This window comes from Syzygium oleosum, unplaced genomic scaffold (genome assembly GCF_021117445.2).
Source record: "Syzygium oleosum isolate NSW1041296 unplaced genomic scaffold, Sole_v2.1 Sole_v2.02, whole genome shotgun sequence".
NCBI classification, from domain to species: Eukaryota; Viridiplantae; Streptophyta; class Magnoliopsida; order Myrtales; family Myrtaceae; genus Syzygium; species Syzygium oleosum.
Window position 1 is genome coordinate 22,863,391 of NW_026607486.1, and position 15,297 is coordinate 22,878,687.

The 15,297-nt window shown below is 41.1% G+C and overlaps 2 protein-coding genes across 4 annotated transcripts; one reads left to right on the plus strand and one right to left on the minus strand.

Moving 5' to 3' along the window:
• Window positions 1–4,085: 4,085 nt before the first annotated feature.
• LOC115684799 (crossover junction endonuclease MUS81) lies at window positions 4,086–12,483 on the minus strand. 3 transcript variants are annotated; one of them, XM_056303479.1, is made up of 15 exons: window positions 12,238–12,482; window positions 12,005–12,093; window positions 11,644–11,722; window positions 11,480–11,566; window positions 11,270–11,395; window positions 10,395–10,620; window positions 9,325–9,526; window positions 9,077–9,204; window positions 8,495–8,643; window positions 7,947–8,004; window positions 7,014–7,172; window positions 6,305–6,384; window positions 5,394–5,631; window positions 4,916–5,002; window positions 4,086–4,401 (listed from the first exon to the last, which is right to left on the minus strand). In XM_056303479.1, exons 1-15 carry the CDS (start codon window positions 12,471–12,473, stop codon window positions 4,297–4,299), a joined length of 2,049 nt encoding a protein of 682 aa, XP_056159454.1. In that variant the 5' UTR covers window positions 12,474–12,482; the 3' UTR covers window positions 4,086–4,296. The 3 variants fall into 3 exon arrangements, with proteins under 3 accessions (XP_056159454.1, XP_056159448.1, XP_056159459.1); XM_056303473.1 differs by having other exon boundaries at window positions 9,062–9,204; XM_056303484.1 differs by lacking the exons at window positions 4,086–4,401; window positions 4,916–5,002 and having other exon boundaries at window positions 5,453–5,617; window positions 9,062–9,204; window positions 12,238–12,483.
• A 1,209-nt stretch (window positions 12,484–13,692) lies between these two features.
• On the plus strand, window positions 13,693–14,487 carry LOC115684808 (uncharacterized). Its single transcript, XM_030609692.2, has 2 exons — window positions 13,693–14,083; window positions 14,197–14,487. The coding sequence occupies exons 1-2, from the start codon at window positions 13,750–13,752 to the stop codon at window positions 14,211–14,213; spliced, it is 351 nt and encodes a 116-aa protein (XP_030465552.1). The 5' UTR covers window positions 13,693–13,749; the 3' UTR covers window positions 14,214–14,487.
• Window positions 14,488–15,297: the final 810 nt, after the last annotated feature.

Consider the following 15,297-nt stretch of genomic DNA (forward strand, 5'->3'; position numbering starts at 1 on the left):
CAAAGAGTTTGATACAATCATTGAACATTGAAAGGGAGAGGTGAATGGAGAGGATGTCATTGCTTTTGGAAATTTCCAAGATATGCTTGTTACTAAGAAAGACGATTTGTCCTCACGTCATGAAAGCCAACTTCTTGTCCTAAACGGTAAGATATCGGTCCTAACGATGTTCGTAGTGAGGGTGTTTTCAAAGGAACGACATCTTGTAGCTTTGTAGCCATCGGTAGCGAATTTTTCTAAGTCAGTCAAGCCTGGAGTCAGGCTAAATGATAAGGATGTCCTCGTGAAATTGAAAGAAAAACAAATGAACGGAAGGCCCCATAAGTAATAATTAGAAATAGAGAGGATGAAGTTAGAGAGGAGCCGTTTTGACCCCTCTAAGATAAAGACAATCTCGACGAAAGACAAATTTCGTAGTGCCATTTTACCGGCGAGGTGATAGGAAAGATCAAATCATCGTATGGAAATGTATAAAAAGCGTGGAACGGGCTTTCCATATGGCGCATCGGTGTTGGGTGTTGGCTTGAGTGTAACTTATTATATGATTCGTTTGATCCGATGAAATTTCACGACTTTTATTTGCTTCGTTGTGTCGTTTACTTCTACTGGGTAACTGTCACTCGTGCGAATTTTACATGGAATCGAAATGACCAAGCTGGCGATAAAAATGATGCTTTTGAAAGGAAGGAGAAGGACCCTAGGAGCATGCTATAAATTAAAGATAACGAGTGCGTCGTTGTGCTATGATTTTTCCCACATTATTAAATTGTTCTAACCTATGTTTTTCCCGCATCATTTCGACCCGCCGAATCAAAGGGAATCCTATGCCAGACGCGACAACTTGTTAGTGTCTTTTGAGGGGAAAAGTGCCAAAAAAGTCCTACAACCTTTTGCATTAGTGCGATTTAGTCCTAAGCTTTTTTTTTGGTCTTAGGTCAGATCCTAGCTTGGCGCTTTTGCGTTGGTGCTTAATTTAATTCACTAAACTTTTTTGGTGCCAATTAAGTCACAAAGGCTTTTAAATTGGTCTTAGATTCGATCCTAAACCTTTTGTTTTTGTCTTGCGATTTAGTCGCCGCCAAATTTAGGCCAGGAATTTGCCTGCGTGGACGCTTGCCGGCCGGCGGGAATCACCGGCGCCGGCGTGGCGCCGCGTGGACAACTTTAATATTTTTTTGAATTTTTATTTTTTTCCTTTTTTTTTCTTTTTTTTTCCACTTTTTTTTTGGTTGTCTTCCTCCTTACTCTGGCCGGTCGCCGGTCCGGCGACCGGCCAGAGGCCAGAGGCCGGCGAGGGCGAGCCTCGCCATGGTCGGGCGAGGCCCGACCTCGCCGGATCTGGCGAACGCTCGACCTCGCCCGACCATGGCGAGGCTCGCCCTCGCCGCGGCCTCCGGCGAGGTCGGGCCTCGCCATGGTCGGGCGAGGCTCGCCCTCGCCGCAGCCTCCGGCGAGGGCTCGAGCCTCGCCATGGTCGGGCGAGGCCCGACCTCGCCGGATCTGGCGAGGTCGGGCCTCGCCGGCGGCTGGGCGAGGCTCGACCTTGCCAGATCCGGCGAGGTCGAGCCTCGCCCGACCATGGCGAGGCTCGGCCTCGCCGGGCGAGGCCGCCCTCCCCAGTGGCCGGCGAGGTCGAGCTCGCCGGCCACTGGCCTCTGGCCGGCGAGGTCGAGCTCGCCGGCCACTGGCCTCTGGCCGGTCGCCGGACCGGCGACCGGCCAGATGAAGAAGAAACCAAAAAAAAAAAGTGGAAAAAAAAAGAAAAAAAAGGAAAAAAATAAAAATTCAAAAAATATTAAAATATTATTTAATTTGTCACGTCAGTTCACATCGGCGCGGTGATCGTACGCCGCGCGGGCATCCATCGTCTGAAAATTCCGATCAAAATCAATGGAAGAATAAATGAAAAATAAAAGGTTTAGGATGAATCAGCACCAATTTAAAAGGTTTAGACTTAATTGGCACCAAAAGGTTTAGGACTAAATTGCAGCCAATGCAAAAGTTTAGGACTGAATTGGCACCAAAAAAAGGTTTAGGACTAAATTGGCACTAATGCAAAAGGTTTAGGACTTTTTTGGCACTTTTCCCGTCTTTTGAGGATGATCACTTCATCACTTCACGGTGACGAAGATCATTACATGAAATTAACGAGGAACCATAAGTTTGTACGGGTAGAAAATTCTTATTCTTGAAAGATGGGTATCCTAGGAGCATCGTTTCTCTTTTGTGCCGAAGAGAAATATAGCCCACAAGACGAAAAACTAAACAAGGAAATGGATCGTTAAGCACGCACGAACATAGTATAGAAGATGGCAAAACGAAAAAGAAAGATTAACGTATATAGTATAAGCGGGATGATAGTCCAAATAATCATGAACCTATTACGATTGTCAATTCAATCATAAACCTTTCAATTTGACCAATTTAACCCTTCCAACCAATTTTGGCACGAAATCAATGACATGGACGTCGGCCTTTTCTTCCCCGAAGGGCTAGCGAGGGTCGCCGATGCAGGGCGACAACCCTCACCTCGCACAAATCTGGCTCGTCGAGGGTTGCCGCCATTGCCGAGCCCGGGTGAGCCCCGCTGGCCCTTTGAGGAAGAAGGATAGTAGAAAAAAAAACAAAAAAGAAAGAAAATTAAAAATTAAAAAAATTATAAGAATTACAAAAATTGTCTACATCAGCGTAGGCCTTTCTATATAGGACAACCAACAGCGCAGGCTGTTCTGTATAAGACAACCGTCGTCCACACCATCGATTTTCGGCCAAAATTGGCTAATCGCCAAAAGATTTAGGAATAAATTTGTCGAATTAAAATGTTTAGAAATGAATTGATCATCGTACAATACATTTATGACAATTTCCCTGATACACGTAAAAATTACACATCATTGATATGAGAGATCGATAGTTACAATTCTCAAATCAAAGGTTAATAAGGCTATTTGTGTAAGAAAATCTTTCACACCAAACATCATGAAGTTTATTTATTTATTTTCGATGTAAAGTATATTTGATAAAAACTAAGCGCCACATGATGGGGATTGGCGGCTCCCACTGGCCCCCTGGGTTCATCGTTGGACTCTAGCAGGGAAAGGGCAATGGTGGCCCAGGATGACACACACAGGAAACCTCGTTGTCTTTTCCATGTAACGAGTACGTTTCTAAACTATTGGCTCACGGAAAAGGGGCAAATGGTTGTTCACACAAATGCACTTGGGGATCCTTTCTCGAGGGGCTTGTTTCACACAGTGTAAGCTCAAAAGCAGATACTTCACCCTCTTCTTAGTTCTTTCCCCTTGTATTTAGTCAATTGTCTTTTAGAGAAATCGCGATCCCGAGCCACATTCCCTGCCAAGCATCCGACATTTACCATCAAACTTTTTCGAGAGTGAAAAACCCAAGAAAAGTTGAAATGGACCACAACCGCCAAAGACACTACTTTTTCACCATTTTTGTAATGCATCTTTTCACTGCAGTCCTACCAATTCTGCCTGCTTCTTGGTTGCAGCAAGCTCGTGTCTTGTCTCGCTGCGCGGTTTATGAAGGATCGACGATGAGGAAAACACTGGACATTTTCTAGGGGGATAAAATGCGTGCAGTGACATGGGTTCGAGACGATTAAACCAAAGTAACGTTCAATAATTTACAGTTGAGGGTGAAGACTAGACTATAGTCGGATGGATGGAAAAAGATGCAAAATGGATTAACATCATGTTTGGACTTCTTCCATTCTTCAGAAGTTAAAACTAACCTGTGCGCTCTAGAGCATCTATCGATCTTGGAACAGGTGTTCCGTAGATGAATCTTCTGTAACATAACTCCGCGAACTCAAATTTAGCTCCAAACAAGCAAGCCATGCCATCATTTTAGCATTTGACCAAGACATGGGAGACTTAAAAGGCAGATGTCTCGCCTTCAGCTATGTCAGCTCTCGATTTCCAGGGGTTTCCAGTCCTTAGTGAAATCTTTAAGATGCTAGGTCGTACAACCAAGTCCAACCCGAGTTCCAGATTTAGATCGACCTCACAGCACACCGTGACCAACAGCTATGCCACACGTTAACAAACATTCAATTGATCAATATCCAACAAAGTAGGGCATACTGCTGCCCTCGAGAGCACTTGATTAATATTGAAATAACAAAATCATATTCCTGTGCACATCCTAATGCCCACAGCGTTAATACATGAAGTTTTTTGCATTCACATTTTCCTCCCCTCTTTTTTTCGGTGTAGATGCGTAAATCTTTTGACCAGCATCCTATTGTCAAATTTTAAGAGGTAGCAGAAATCAATCACCCCAGACCAATCGGAAGATGTTTTTACTAGCAAGCTTGTTGACAACATTGTTGGTCTGCCTCGTTAGCATTTCCTCTTGGGCACATAGGTCACCATCCTTCCCAAATATGGAACAGACAAGGAATCAGGATTATAGTGAAAGAAAAGAAATAAAAATACTGTTCTGTTTCAATTGCATGAGGAAAACATTGCTTCAATTACACATGGTGCTATGTCACTCTTTGCATGCTCTGCATTTAGAGAAGCCAACTATTTCATAAAAAAATTCTCAGAACTGAGCTCTCATAGGACAGAATAGACATGGGCAGGAGATAGACTGGTTAAAAACATGTCAAGAACAGGAACCAATGCATAGAACCAAAAGTGTCCAAGAAATGCAGGAATGGCTTTAGAAGCTTCTTCTGTCCAACAATGGTTACTGTGACCTTTTATCCATCATATCCTATTCTTGTCATATGAGCTAATATATTTTGTACTTGCGCTTTCTAAACTATATATACTCAAGGATTATTTACATGTTTTACAGCGGAGAGAGCTGCCATTCTTGTAAAATCATGTAATATAATATTCACAATGTGCATATGAATAACTTCACGTACATCAGCACTCACCAGAAGAGCATAGGCACGGGCAAGAGAGAGAAGGGTTGGGTACATGTCAATAACAGCTATAGCAGCTTCTTCGGTCACTTGTGGAACCTGCAGACAGAATCTCACATAATTCGATCATCCAATTGTGGCAGATTTTATAAAAAATTCCAGCCATTAGACGTAAGAATCACTACTATTCCTGAAGAATCCAGGTCATTGGACACCCAAATCCACTGTTAATACTTCAAGGAGTTTCTCAGTAAAAAAAGAACATGTTTAGGAAAAGCAGATTCCGGAGTAAAGGTCATAGAACTCAACATTTATCTAGTACGTAATAACCAGAGAGAAAAAAGGGAAACACAATTCCATCAAAAAAACCTAAATATAATTCCAAAGTAACAGAAAGATCTCCCTTAATTGTTAACGGACACTTTGTCAAGTAATCTTTCACAGTTTAAAATATAACCAAATCTATCCTTACTATGAAAAGACCAAGTACCTGCATGAGTTGGATGGCAAAGACATCACTCACAGTCATTTTCTCCGCATCTTGGCATCTTTTGATAAACTCATCGAAAGGGGGGCAAACCCCAGTGCTTTTGGACTGGTCATCTTGCAATTGTGATGTGTAATAATGAACAATCGCTTGAGTCAGATGACCATACTTCTTAAGTGTATCGGCTAGACCGCTTGTTCTCTGCACGTCAAAACCCTCCAGAATCTCTGTCGTGAAACAACTGTATGTGATAAAATTACTTACAGTTTAAGAAAACTCATTATTAACTGATCAGACAATAAGTCATCAACACGAGAATAGGAAACCTGCTGTAGGAAAGCTTGCTACCAAAAAAAAGAGGACATCCTACATATGATAAATCCACTAACCAGCAATTACACCAATGTCACATTATGCAGAAAAATCACATATCGTATGCCCCAAGCATCTATGCAACTGCATTATTTTACTTCACAACGGAAACTGGCAAATCATAACATTACAGAATTTTCCATCTTGCAACCTCATCTGCATATAAAGGATTTCACAATTTTTAAATAAGGTGCAAGGAAACTACACCTATCCATGCCCAAGAAACTTCAGGGAAAACAACAAATTAAAAGAAGGGAATCTAAGAGACATTTCACAACCGTTCTACTCCACTTTATCATTCCTTAGTCTATCCTTGTCTTATTCATCAAGCAATCTCTATCCTTCTCTTCTTCCCACTTTCTAGTCTCTACCCACCGACTCCCCTCCTCCTTCCGTCTCTGTCCTTCCCTCCCTCCCTCTCTCCCTCTCCCCATAGCCAGCTTAATGATGATAGCCTTCATTGTTTTAACATTCCATAATTTCATTAATTTACAGAATGGCTAGAAAGAATGAAGATATGGTACCTCAGACGAGATACTTACGCTGTCTTGATGCTTTCGGCAGCTTCACACTGATTTGGATCACCTTCCACAAGGTAAATCAGCTTCTTAAGCCCACACCTCTAAAACATTTGTAATACCCAGTGTCAGCTTAATCATCGAATCACATCAAAAAGCTAATACACAGTGCACGATAATGGGATTCTCATCGGATTCTGAAGCCAGGATTTCATCAGTTTACTCCAACAGAACAAAAACATGATAGGTCACACCTATACTGGATGTCAAGTAAATTCTGCAGGAACCATAAGTTCTCTTACTAAGCTTTGCTCTCCTGCTTATTTTAATCACATTAGCTGATCAACTTTGGTGAAAAATTCTTTATAGTTGTTACAAACTATTGATACTAATATCAATAGCAAATTTTTTTTGTTATGGATACAGTAACAGACAGCATCTTTTTGTCCTAAATACCTCTACATGTCAAAATATGAAAGAATGCTTTGCCTACACTGCTAAGACACCAAATCAAGATAAAACAACGAATACAAGGTTTAACTTCAGGCTGCATAGTGCAAAATTTTGTAAAAGACCGTCAAAACAAAATAAGAAATGACAACTCTGCAGGTGACTATCAGCGACATTATTACACAGGTAAAACAAATTATAACATGCAAATGAGCAGCTAAATATTCGCCATCAGGGATTTACACAGTTACTAGATGATTTAAATAACTGTAACTGTAAGTACCAGTAGCTTGAATTTCTGATCCTTGTAGCGATTATCTCTGATGGAAGAACGCAAATCCTCAACCTTCTTTCTCTCTACTATAAAATCAAGAACATATTCAGAATCATGATATTTATGACGAGCTATCCAGATTCCATCTCCTACTGGCAGCCGCCTGACCTGCAAATAATTTTGGTGAAAGCAATACAAGGGCAGTCAGGCAAGTTCAAGAGCAGGCACCTGTCAAACTATCCAATACCGCTTGCCGACGGAATCTATATAGGCCTCATGTACATGTAGTCTACCTCCACCTGATAGCTTACATTTTTATATTGGACTCTCTCACAGCTTTTACACAAAATCTAAGACATTATCCTTGGCACACTTTGTTGACTCAATGTGTGTTAATAACAACTTCAATTTTTTTTATGGCATGAATGCTAACTTGACTAGTAGAATTAACTTCCTGCTCTTCTACTTTACTTGATATTCCTGAAGAGCAAGCACTAACTTGTCCTATCACACTACACAGGTGGAACTCCCTTCATCTGCATGATATGACTCCTGCATGAAAGGCCTTCACTTCAAATTTTCTAAAGCATTAGGACATTCGCTTTCATGAAACTCGTGCTTCTTCCGTCATAGTGGAGAAAATACTATCAATATGACCGCAAGTTGAGCATTGTTTGCACAATTCCAGGATCAAGAACATAACTTAAGACGTGCACCATGGAAATAAAGCCAGCAGAGGATCGCAAGAATTCTCCAGACACATTTCACGAAAAGGTTATTCATTATTGCACAGAAATAAGATCATCTTCAATTTCAGAGTTTTTTTTTTATGTTAAGACAAAAAACACATGAAAACCATATTATTCTACCGACAAACCTCACGGAGAAAGAATAAAAAGTCTTTTGTCTTGTGAAAGTGGTGAATTACTCATGAGCACTAACCTCTACTTTGACGTTAAATTGGCTGCAAATGTTGTCAATTATTCTCCGAGAACGTGACCTGGCAATATCACGATAGCAGCATCAATCGATAGCTAACATTAATGATAGACTCAATGGAAAAGAACCACATTTGTGAAGCCAGAAATTGAGAAAAATAACTTGTGTTTGGTAAGAGCTGAAAATTTTTGGCCAAAATTATATTGTGAAGTTTCCTCAACACAACCAACCACTTGGAATCATCTGATAGATTCTACTATAATGGTGACTACTTTTGTACAATCGTACCATAAAAATCCATCACCTCACCAAATAAAGCATCCCATATACTGCACATATTGAAAATCAATAAAATAAAATAAAAACTGTTAACTGACTCTAAGAACCACAGAAGTTGCTCAAAATGCCATCAAAATAAATGTTAATATGCATCTACCAAAATAAATAGACATGTAAAATCTTAAAAACAAAGTAGAGCAAAATGCATAGTACAACTTGCCAAACTGGAGAGAAGAAGATAGCTAGGAGAATCAAACTCAAAACTTACTGACCCACGAGTAGCAAATTGCTCTCGGTCATCCAATATTAAGATTACTTCATATACATCCTGGAACCTCTCTCCAAAATTGAGAGGCGGCTTGCTTAAAACATTCATACTGCCCTCCACACTAAAAGAGCCTGATCCACTCGCTGGATAATCCTAAGAATTCAGGTGTAAAAGAAAATGAGAAATTGTATCACCACAAACTGATCAACAAATATTTGTGGAAAAAGATATCCAATCAATAAAGTGCTAAAGCTGATATCTTATATTGATGCAGAAACAAAAGAGGGATAAACATATAACAACTAGCAAAAACCTTGCAGCACTATTCTCATCTTAGAAACCTGAAATAGAATGTCAGATATTTAGCTCAAAAAATATAGGTTGTCCTTATCATGGTATCACAAAAATGAAAACAAAGGATATTGAGAGCACTTAAAATTTTCCCAGATCAAGGGTCAACATCATTTGGTAAAAGGGAATACATGAAGAGAAGCAGTATTCTCTAGAATTGTATGTGAAAGTACAATTGTAGATTGCAAATTCATGAAATAATGTGAAATTTGTCTATTACCCAGCGCAAACATACATTGGTGGAGCAAGGTTTCATGGTAAAAGAGTTCTGTGATGATTCCATGAAGGAGTATTTTGTGTTGGTTACATCATCACAGACAGGCTCCTCCCTTGTACTCTGACTTCCTTCAATGTCTACTTGACCTGATTGTAGAAAAACAAGAAACTCCCCACTTAGAATGTTTATAATCCAAAAATGTATGGCAATATATGTGGTAAATTATTACAATTATCATCAGTGATTATTTCAGAGAAAGTGATTACCATGTGCCACTGCAGATCTGGTTGAAGTTGAACAACGTTTCATGGCAAATGTGGTTGAGGTGGAACAACCGTATACTTGATCCTCTCTGAGGCGACATTGAATTGCTGGCCATAGAGTTGAAATATCCCTTCCATCAGAAGTTTTTGAAACTTCAGCAACAGCACAAAGAACTTGCTCCTCCGCATACCCCATGCCCAAAAACTGGAAGATGAAAATACAATATTCCATATTAGACAAAATATGAAGCTTCCATCAAGCAAAAAATGCTACCTTCATAGTACAAAGATCGTTTTCATAATTTTGGATTCATAACAGTATGAGCACTTTTTAGATCAAATAATGCAGATATCAACAAGAAGTCTATTTTCCAAATCGACATCAGCAAAATGAGAATGTCTCCTCACCTCAGGTCATGAATGACATTGTTCATGAGAATAACGTATGAACAGTTTTTGGTCATTTTAAAGCCTTGTCTATAACACAGCTTCTCCAGCTAAAATGATCAAGGACATGGATGTCTTTTTTCCAATTTCAGCATTATAGACACAAGATCAACAATTTTTCCTAGAAAATTACACTGCTGAATTGCGATCCCATACCAAGAACATGAAGACAAGACAAGCACTCAATTAGTAAGACCAGTTAAGCCAAAGATACCACACTTTGCATTGTACGTCACAAGTGTAAAAGGAGATATAACTACATATACCCATAAGCATCCCTAAGGAAACAAAAAAATGCACTGATAGCATGAGTAAGGTTTTGACAGTACATAGAAAAATTTCATTCTCATCAAATTCGAAAAAGGAAAAAAATTTTAAAAAAAAGGCACAAAAGCACTGCATTCCACGTACGTGATAGCAAGAAGTCAAAACAAATCCAGAACTAATAAAAACATCATGAACAAGCCCAAGAGCAACTCAAAATTAATTGATGACTGCTGAATAATCAACGGCTGAAAGACCAATATGTCTGAACTGTTTGTGCATGTGCTCGTTCATCGTGGTATCCGACATATGTCCACTCTGTAATTTACTTAACCAAGCAATATTGAGAAGAAATAATTTACTCTCTCAAGAGTTTGAGGGGGAATATCGGTTGGGTTTTGCCGCTTTCTCACGCAAATAGGTTGGACTGTCAAATCTTCAGAAGATTCAGGGCTCACAGTCTCCAGATTCACCCCATTGACCATGTCCAGGTCAAGAGACCCTTCTTCGCAGTGAGATGAGTCCGCCAAACCAGACCTCAGCAGACAGTCTCGTGCTGCATCCTTGCCTTCCTGAGAAAGCATGTATCTGTTTATGGACAAACTCTCATCAACCACTGAGCAAACTACAAAGCAATCACATGATAAATATCTGTCCAGATCTGGATCCCTCAACTAATTAATTAACTGTATGCTAGATACTAACAGACAATTGAGAGAACATGATCTGCAAGGTCATTAAACGAGATGCTTCTACATCTATCTGTTTAGGAGATACCGCAATTAACAAAAATAGCAGACTCTCATTACAACTAGTGCACCTTCATCCTTTAATTCTTACTCCATGAAATGCAATTTTTTATAACAAATAAGATGCCTTAGCCATTGTGGACATAGGCAGTCATTCATGAACAAAAAGTAGACTTTTCACCTGGTTGCTCTATGGTTGAATAATCACTAATATCAGAAATTGACTAAATTTGCATAATCCACTGGAAATGGAAGCTCCCACATCCCCATCATCATTTCATTTCAACAACAAAGATAGCTTTGAATAGCAGCAGATTGAATATTATTAATCATTCAAATATATATGTGCTGAGAAGTTACAAATGGGAGTGCAATGAAGGATAGTCATCCAACATTCTGAAGGCCACAAACCAATGAAAGAAAGTGCAAGATAAGCAGATCTTAGCAAAAGACATTCACGAAATTGCAAGATAAAAGAAGTGCTATACTTTGCTGGACAGCTAGATTTCATAACTAATCCCTTAGTTATCAGTGTCTTCATGCAGCTCCATCCACTGTACCAGTCCCTTGGAGAACTTCCAAATTGACCAGGTTTCCCTTTTCCTTTTTCTGGACTAAGAATAGAGCAATGTGGTTACAGAATGAACTGTTAACTACCTATTCATAGAAAAAAGAAATTTGATGAACAAAGGACCTACACAATTGGGGCCCGAGAAAGTCCACTAGCTTCAGCTGCGTCAATGAGCTCTTGCTTACGCATGTATTCATTCCCGTTTGAGATTCCCCTGAAGAAAAACCAACTTAAAAATTTAATTCGCAGTCACTACAAAATATAAAGCTGAGAAGACGACATATTCTCTACCTGTAAAGAGTAATCAGCAATGCGTAGGCAACAGAATTCTTTTTGGGAAGATAACGCTTGGTTCCTTTGGCATTCTTACCTGTGACAAAAAGAACTTGCTTATTTCTTGGAGATAACCAAATGAATTCAACATCTCAATCCGCGTGAATCACTTTTGATCACTATGCTAAGTAAAATATAGAGTTTTAGTTCGAGAAGAACGCATTCAGACTACCCAGAGGATACCAATATACGGACAGCTCAGTTCCTGATAAGAATTGCTATATGTTACAGCAAAACATAAACTTGCAAGTAACATTAAGAACATGAATCGAGAACAAATTTAGCTATAAGAATCAGAAAGAGAAGGGACTGATAGTACCCTTGGTGGTCAAGTCTTCATTTTCAGAATCGGGCGTATCGTTCTCAAAATATCGTCGCACGAGCTTCAGAATCCACTTCCCAACGCCCCTGATCCAAAACGCCCACACGAAATGCACAAGTAAACATCGCACTCGAACTTTCGAACGTATTCACAATGTCCAGGATGCTTCAGCAAGGGAATTCTATCCCGAAGAACGATTGAGACTCCCCGAGAGAAGGCGAAAAACTCACTTCACTTGCGATAACTCCTTGAGGGAGCTTATCGGCGACTGGGACCGGGAAACGTTGTGAATCGCCCTGGCGAGAGTGGCCTCCGCGTTCTCCGACAAGCCCTTGGGGGTCTGCGAGAGCTCGACCTTCGTCTGCAGCATGAAATGCACGAGCCCTTCGTTCGAAGGGCACGCCGCTCCGGTCGGGCCCTCCATCCGAGACGGCGACGGTGACGGCGGGGGTTTCCCCAGCAGCATTCGACGGCGACGGCGACGGCGACGGTGACGACGACGGCGACGGCGACGGCGGGTGGGTCCCCTCCGATTTTCCGATCGGCGTTGGCGAAGCGGAGCGATCCTTGCTTGGCTTTGCTTGAGAGAGGATTTTGAACGCTGAGGAAGAGACGAAGAGAAATAGCGGTTAATTCGAAGGATTGAAAGGCCGTGGGTCGGGTCTGGGTCGGGTCCGGCGAATCTGGAATCGGTGATGGGCCTTCGGACTCGGGTAAGGCCCGACGGGTCGAAATCGGGTTCTAATTGGACCCGTTGTTGCCGGGCAATGTCTGCAGTCTGCACGTCTCGTGAGCTCAACATTGTGCATAGCCCAAAGGTGTTGGGTCGGGTATTTTAAACTAGTCGGATCTCGCATCTTTTATTTTTGGGTTCGAATGATCTCGCATCTTAAAAATTTGAAATTTTACATCCGATCATTACAGAGAGTAGTTATCTGGTGTTTAGGTCAGGAGAAGGTGATTTTTAGTAAATTCTCTGGAAGTAAAAAATGAACCGAAAAAAAATTAATTTGTGTTATGTTATATAATGTAAGGCCATGCTAATTTCACTCCTATATTGACTCCATCCACTGCTTGCACTTGCACCGCCCTATGCTCGGTGACACAGGTTGTAGCCAAGACCTAGTTCAATATGAGATTAACCACCTCAATCGGCCTCAATCCTAGCGTCCGTGATGGCATGCGCTTGGAGCTAAAAGCAGCGATAGGTGGTGGCCGAGGGCAAAGGCATACGCACTTGTGAGCTGGGGCAGAAGCAAGTGACGAATGACGTACGATGGCGATAGTGTGTGAAGGCTAACAATGGCAATGTCACGCTACCGACTGGCAAAGTCTTAGCGGGCTGATTGATAGAGAAAGAGGCGAAGGACTTACGATGATACTTTTGTCATCTCTTTTTTACAATGTTTTTCGGAGCTAATTGGGGTGGAATTAGCGTCCTTGAGCACGACCAACGAACACTATTCTCATGAGCGTGAAGTCACGTTCGTTTGCGGTCCAAATAGCGGGTCCCATGAAAACATCTTCCTTAAAAGAGCCTCACCTGTAGCATCACCGATTGCATGTCCCGTCAAGATGACTGTTTTTAAGGAACAACGCAAGAGCACGTCCGTCCCCCACCCACCCCCCCCCCCCCCCTCCCCCCCGCCGGTTCGCTTTCGATGTCCTATATAAACCCCACAAATTTCACTCCCAAGACACACAACATACACAAGCTCACACCAAGAGAGAAGCAAAAAGAAATGGCGAGGTTTGAGCTTGGTCTCGCCGCGGTGGTGGTTTTGGCCGTGGCGGCCGGTATCGTGACCGCAGGCGAAAGCAAGGCGCTGGTCATGGCTGAACAGTCATGCCAAGGCGACATGCAGGGGCTGTCGACTCAATGCATGCCCTTTATCCGGAAGGGGACACCGCGAACGCAGCCTTCGCAAGGGTGCTGCGACATGGTCAAGAACACCGACGTGTCGTGCGTGTGTGAGCACCTGTCCCATGAGGTCGAGCAGCAGCTCAACATGGAGAACGTCGTGTATGTCTCGGGGTACTGCGGGAAGCCGCTCAGCCACGGCATGCAATGCGGAGGTAATCAGAACAGAAGAAGATAACTCGTTTCTCTAGCTCCTGCATGTTTGCTTAACATTCAGATTCAAGAACCTAAGTTATCAACCTTATCCTAAAACGACCCTTTTTCGCAGGCTATACGGTCCCATGAAGTCGATGGATGTTGAAGAGAGCTAGCTCAGACATGAGGCGACAAACCCTATATAGACCAAGAATAATCTGTCCGTTTTCGATGTAACTTTGAGCTATGCATTCCATGTTGCTCAAGGGAAAAGTTATAGTGAGAATAATACATGGAAAAATAACGTTCGCCATGTTTCTGGACATCTCCAAATTGTAGAGGATTATCCTTTGATGTGCATGCATCTATGTATGTTGAATTTATAAGCATGTGTTGGAGATGCGACTGAAAGCATTTTATCTAAGTATCTATCTATCTATCGATCTTCTCATTAGTTGGAAAGATGTGTCCCATGATTTTTCATTTTGCTTTGCAAACTTGCTAGCTCGTTGGTTGGTTCACCAACTCACGACCAGCTCACTGAGTCAAGGAGAGTGAGACTAGGTTTCGATGCTGCCCTCACCTTCACTCACTCCCACCTCCTACTTCAACTTTGAGGCTTTTTTTTTATATAGTTTTACATGCATTTATGCCTTATTTTATGCGTTCTTTCCAAAGATTGTGGAATTAACATGTACATGACATTCGTTAACTCGACAATATACTACTTTGTTGCGCTATGCGATAATACAACTCGATGTCGATACAGAATTAGCATATTTGAGTTCACATAAATCCTATTAGTGAAAAGAAAACATATATATAAATAACTGTAAATATATATATGTATCTAAACTAGATAAGGCGCATGGATTATTAATTTCTTGACATGAAATAAGTAAAATGAGTTCCATAATATATACTGTTGCGAAAATGGTGTGCATTGATCCAATGTTAATTTAGTGTCTCTCAAGTCATCTATATAATTCCAAACTCAAAATAAAAGAAAGCAGTGATTTTGGTTTCATGAGAAAGGGTTATTAGCAACATCTGTTGCGTAAATTATCAATTTAAACAAAGGTCATCTTAAAATTTTCAAAGATGTCTTACGCAGTAGAATATTTTTGTTCAAAAGATTATCATATTTGTCTAAAATTTTGGTATTTTTGGAATTATCTATCACGAAAACGCGCTCATTGTCTCAATTAGTAAGTTGAGTGGATATGCAAGTATT

Bases quoted from the DNA above. Each gene is read 5' to 3' on its own strand.
- LOC115684799 (XM_056303473.1), bottom strand. From the start codon at position 12,473: ATGCTGCTGGGGAAACCCCCGCCGTCACCGTCGCCGTCTCGGATGGAG. The intron at 9,527-10,394 runs GTAAATTATTTC...TTCATCTTCCAG, and splicing joins CCCCTCAAACTCTTGAGAGA to TTTTTGGGCATGGGGTATGC. The intron at 4,402-4,915 runs GTGAGTGCTGAT...ATATTTGGGAAG, and splicing joins CCCGTGCCTATGCTCTTCTG to GATGGTGACCTATGTGCCCA.
- LOC115684808 (XM_030609692.2), top strand. From the start codon at position 13,750: ATGGCGAGGTTTGAGCTTGGTCTCGCCGCGGTGGTGGTTTTGGCCGTG.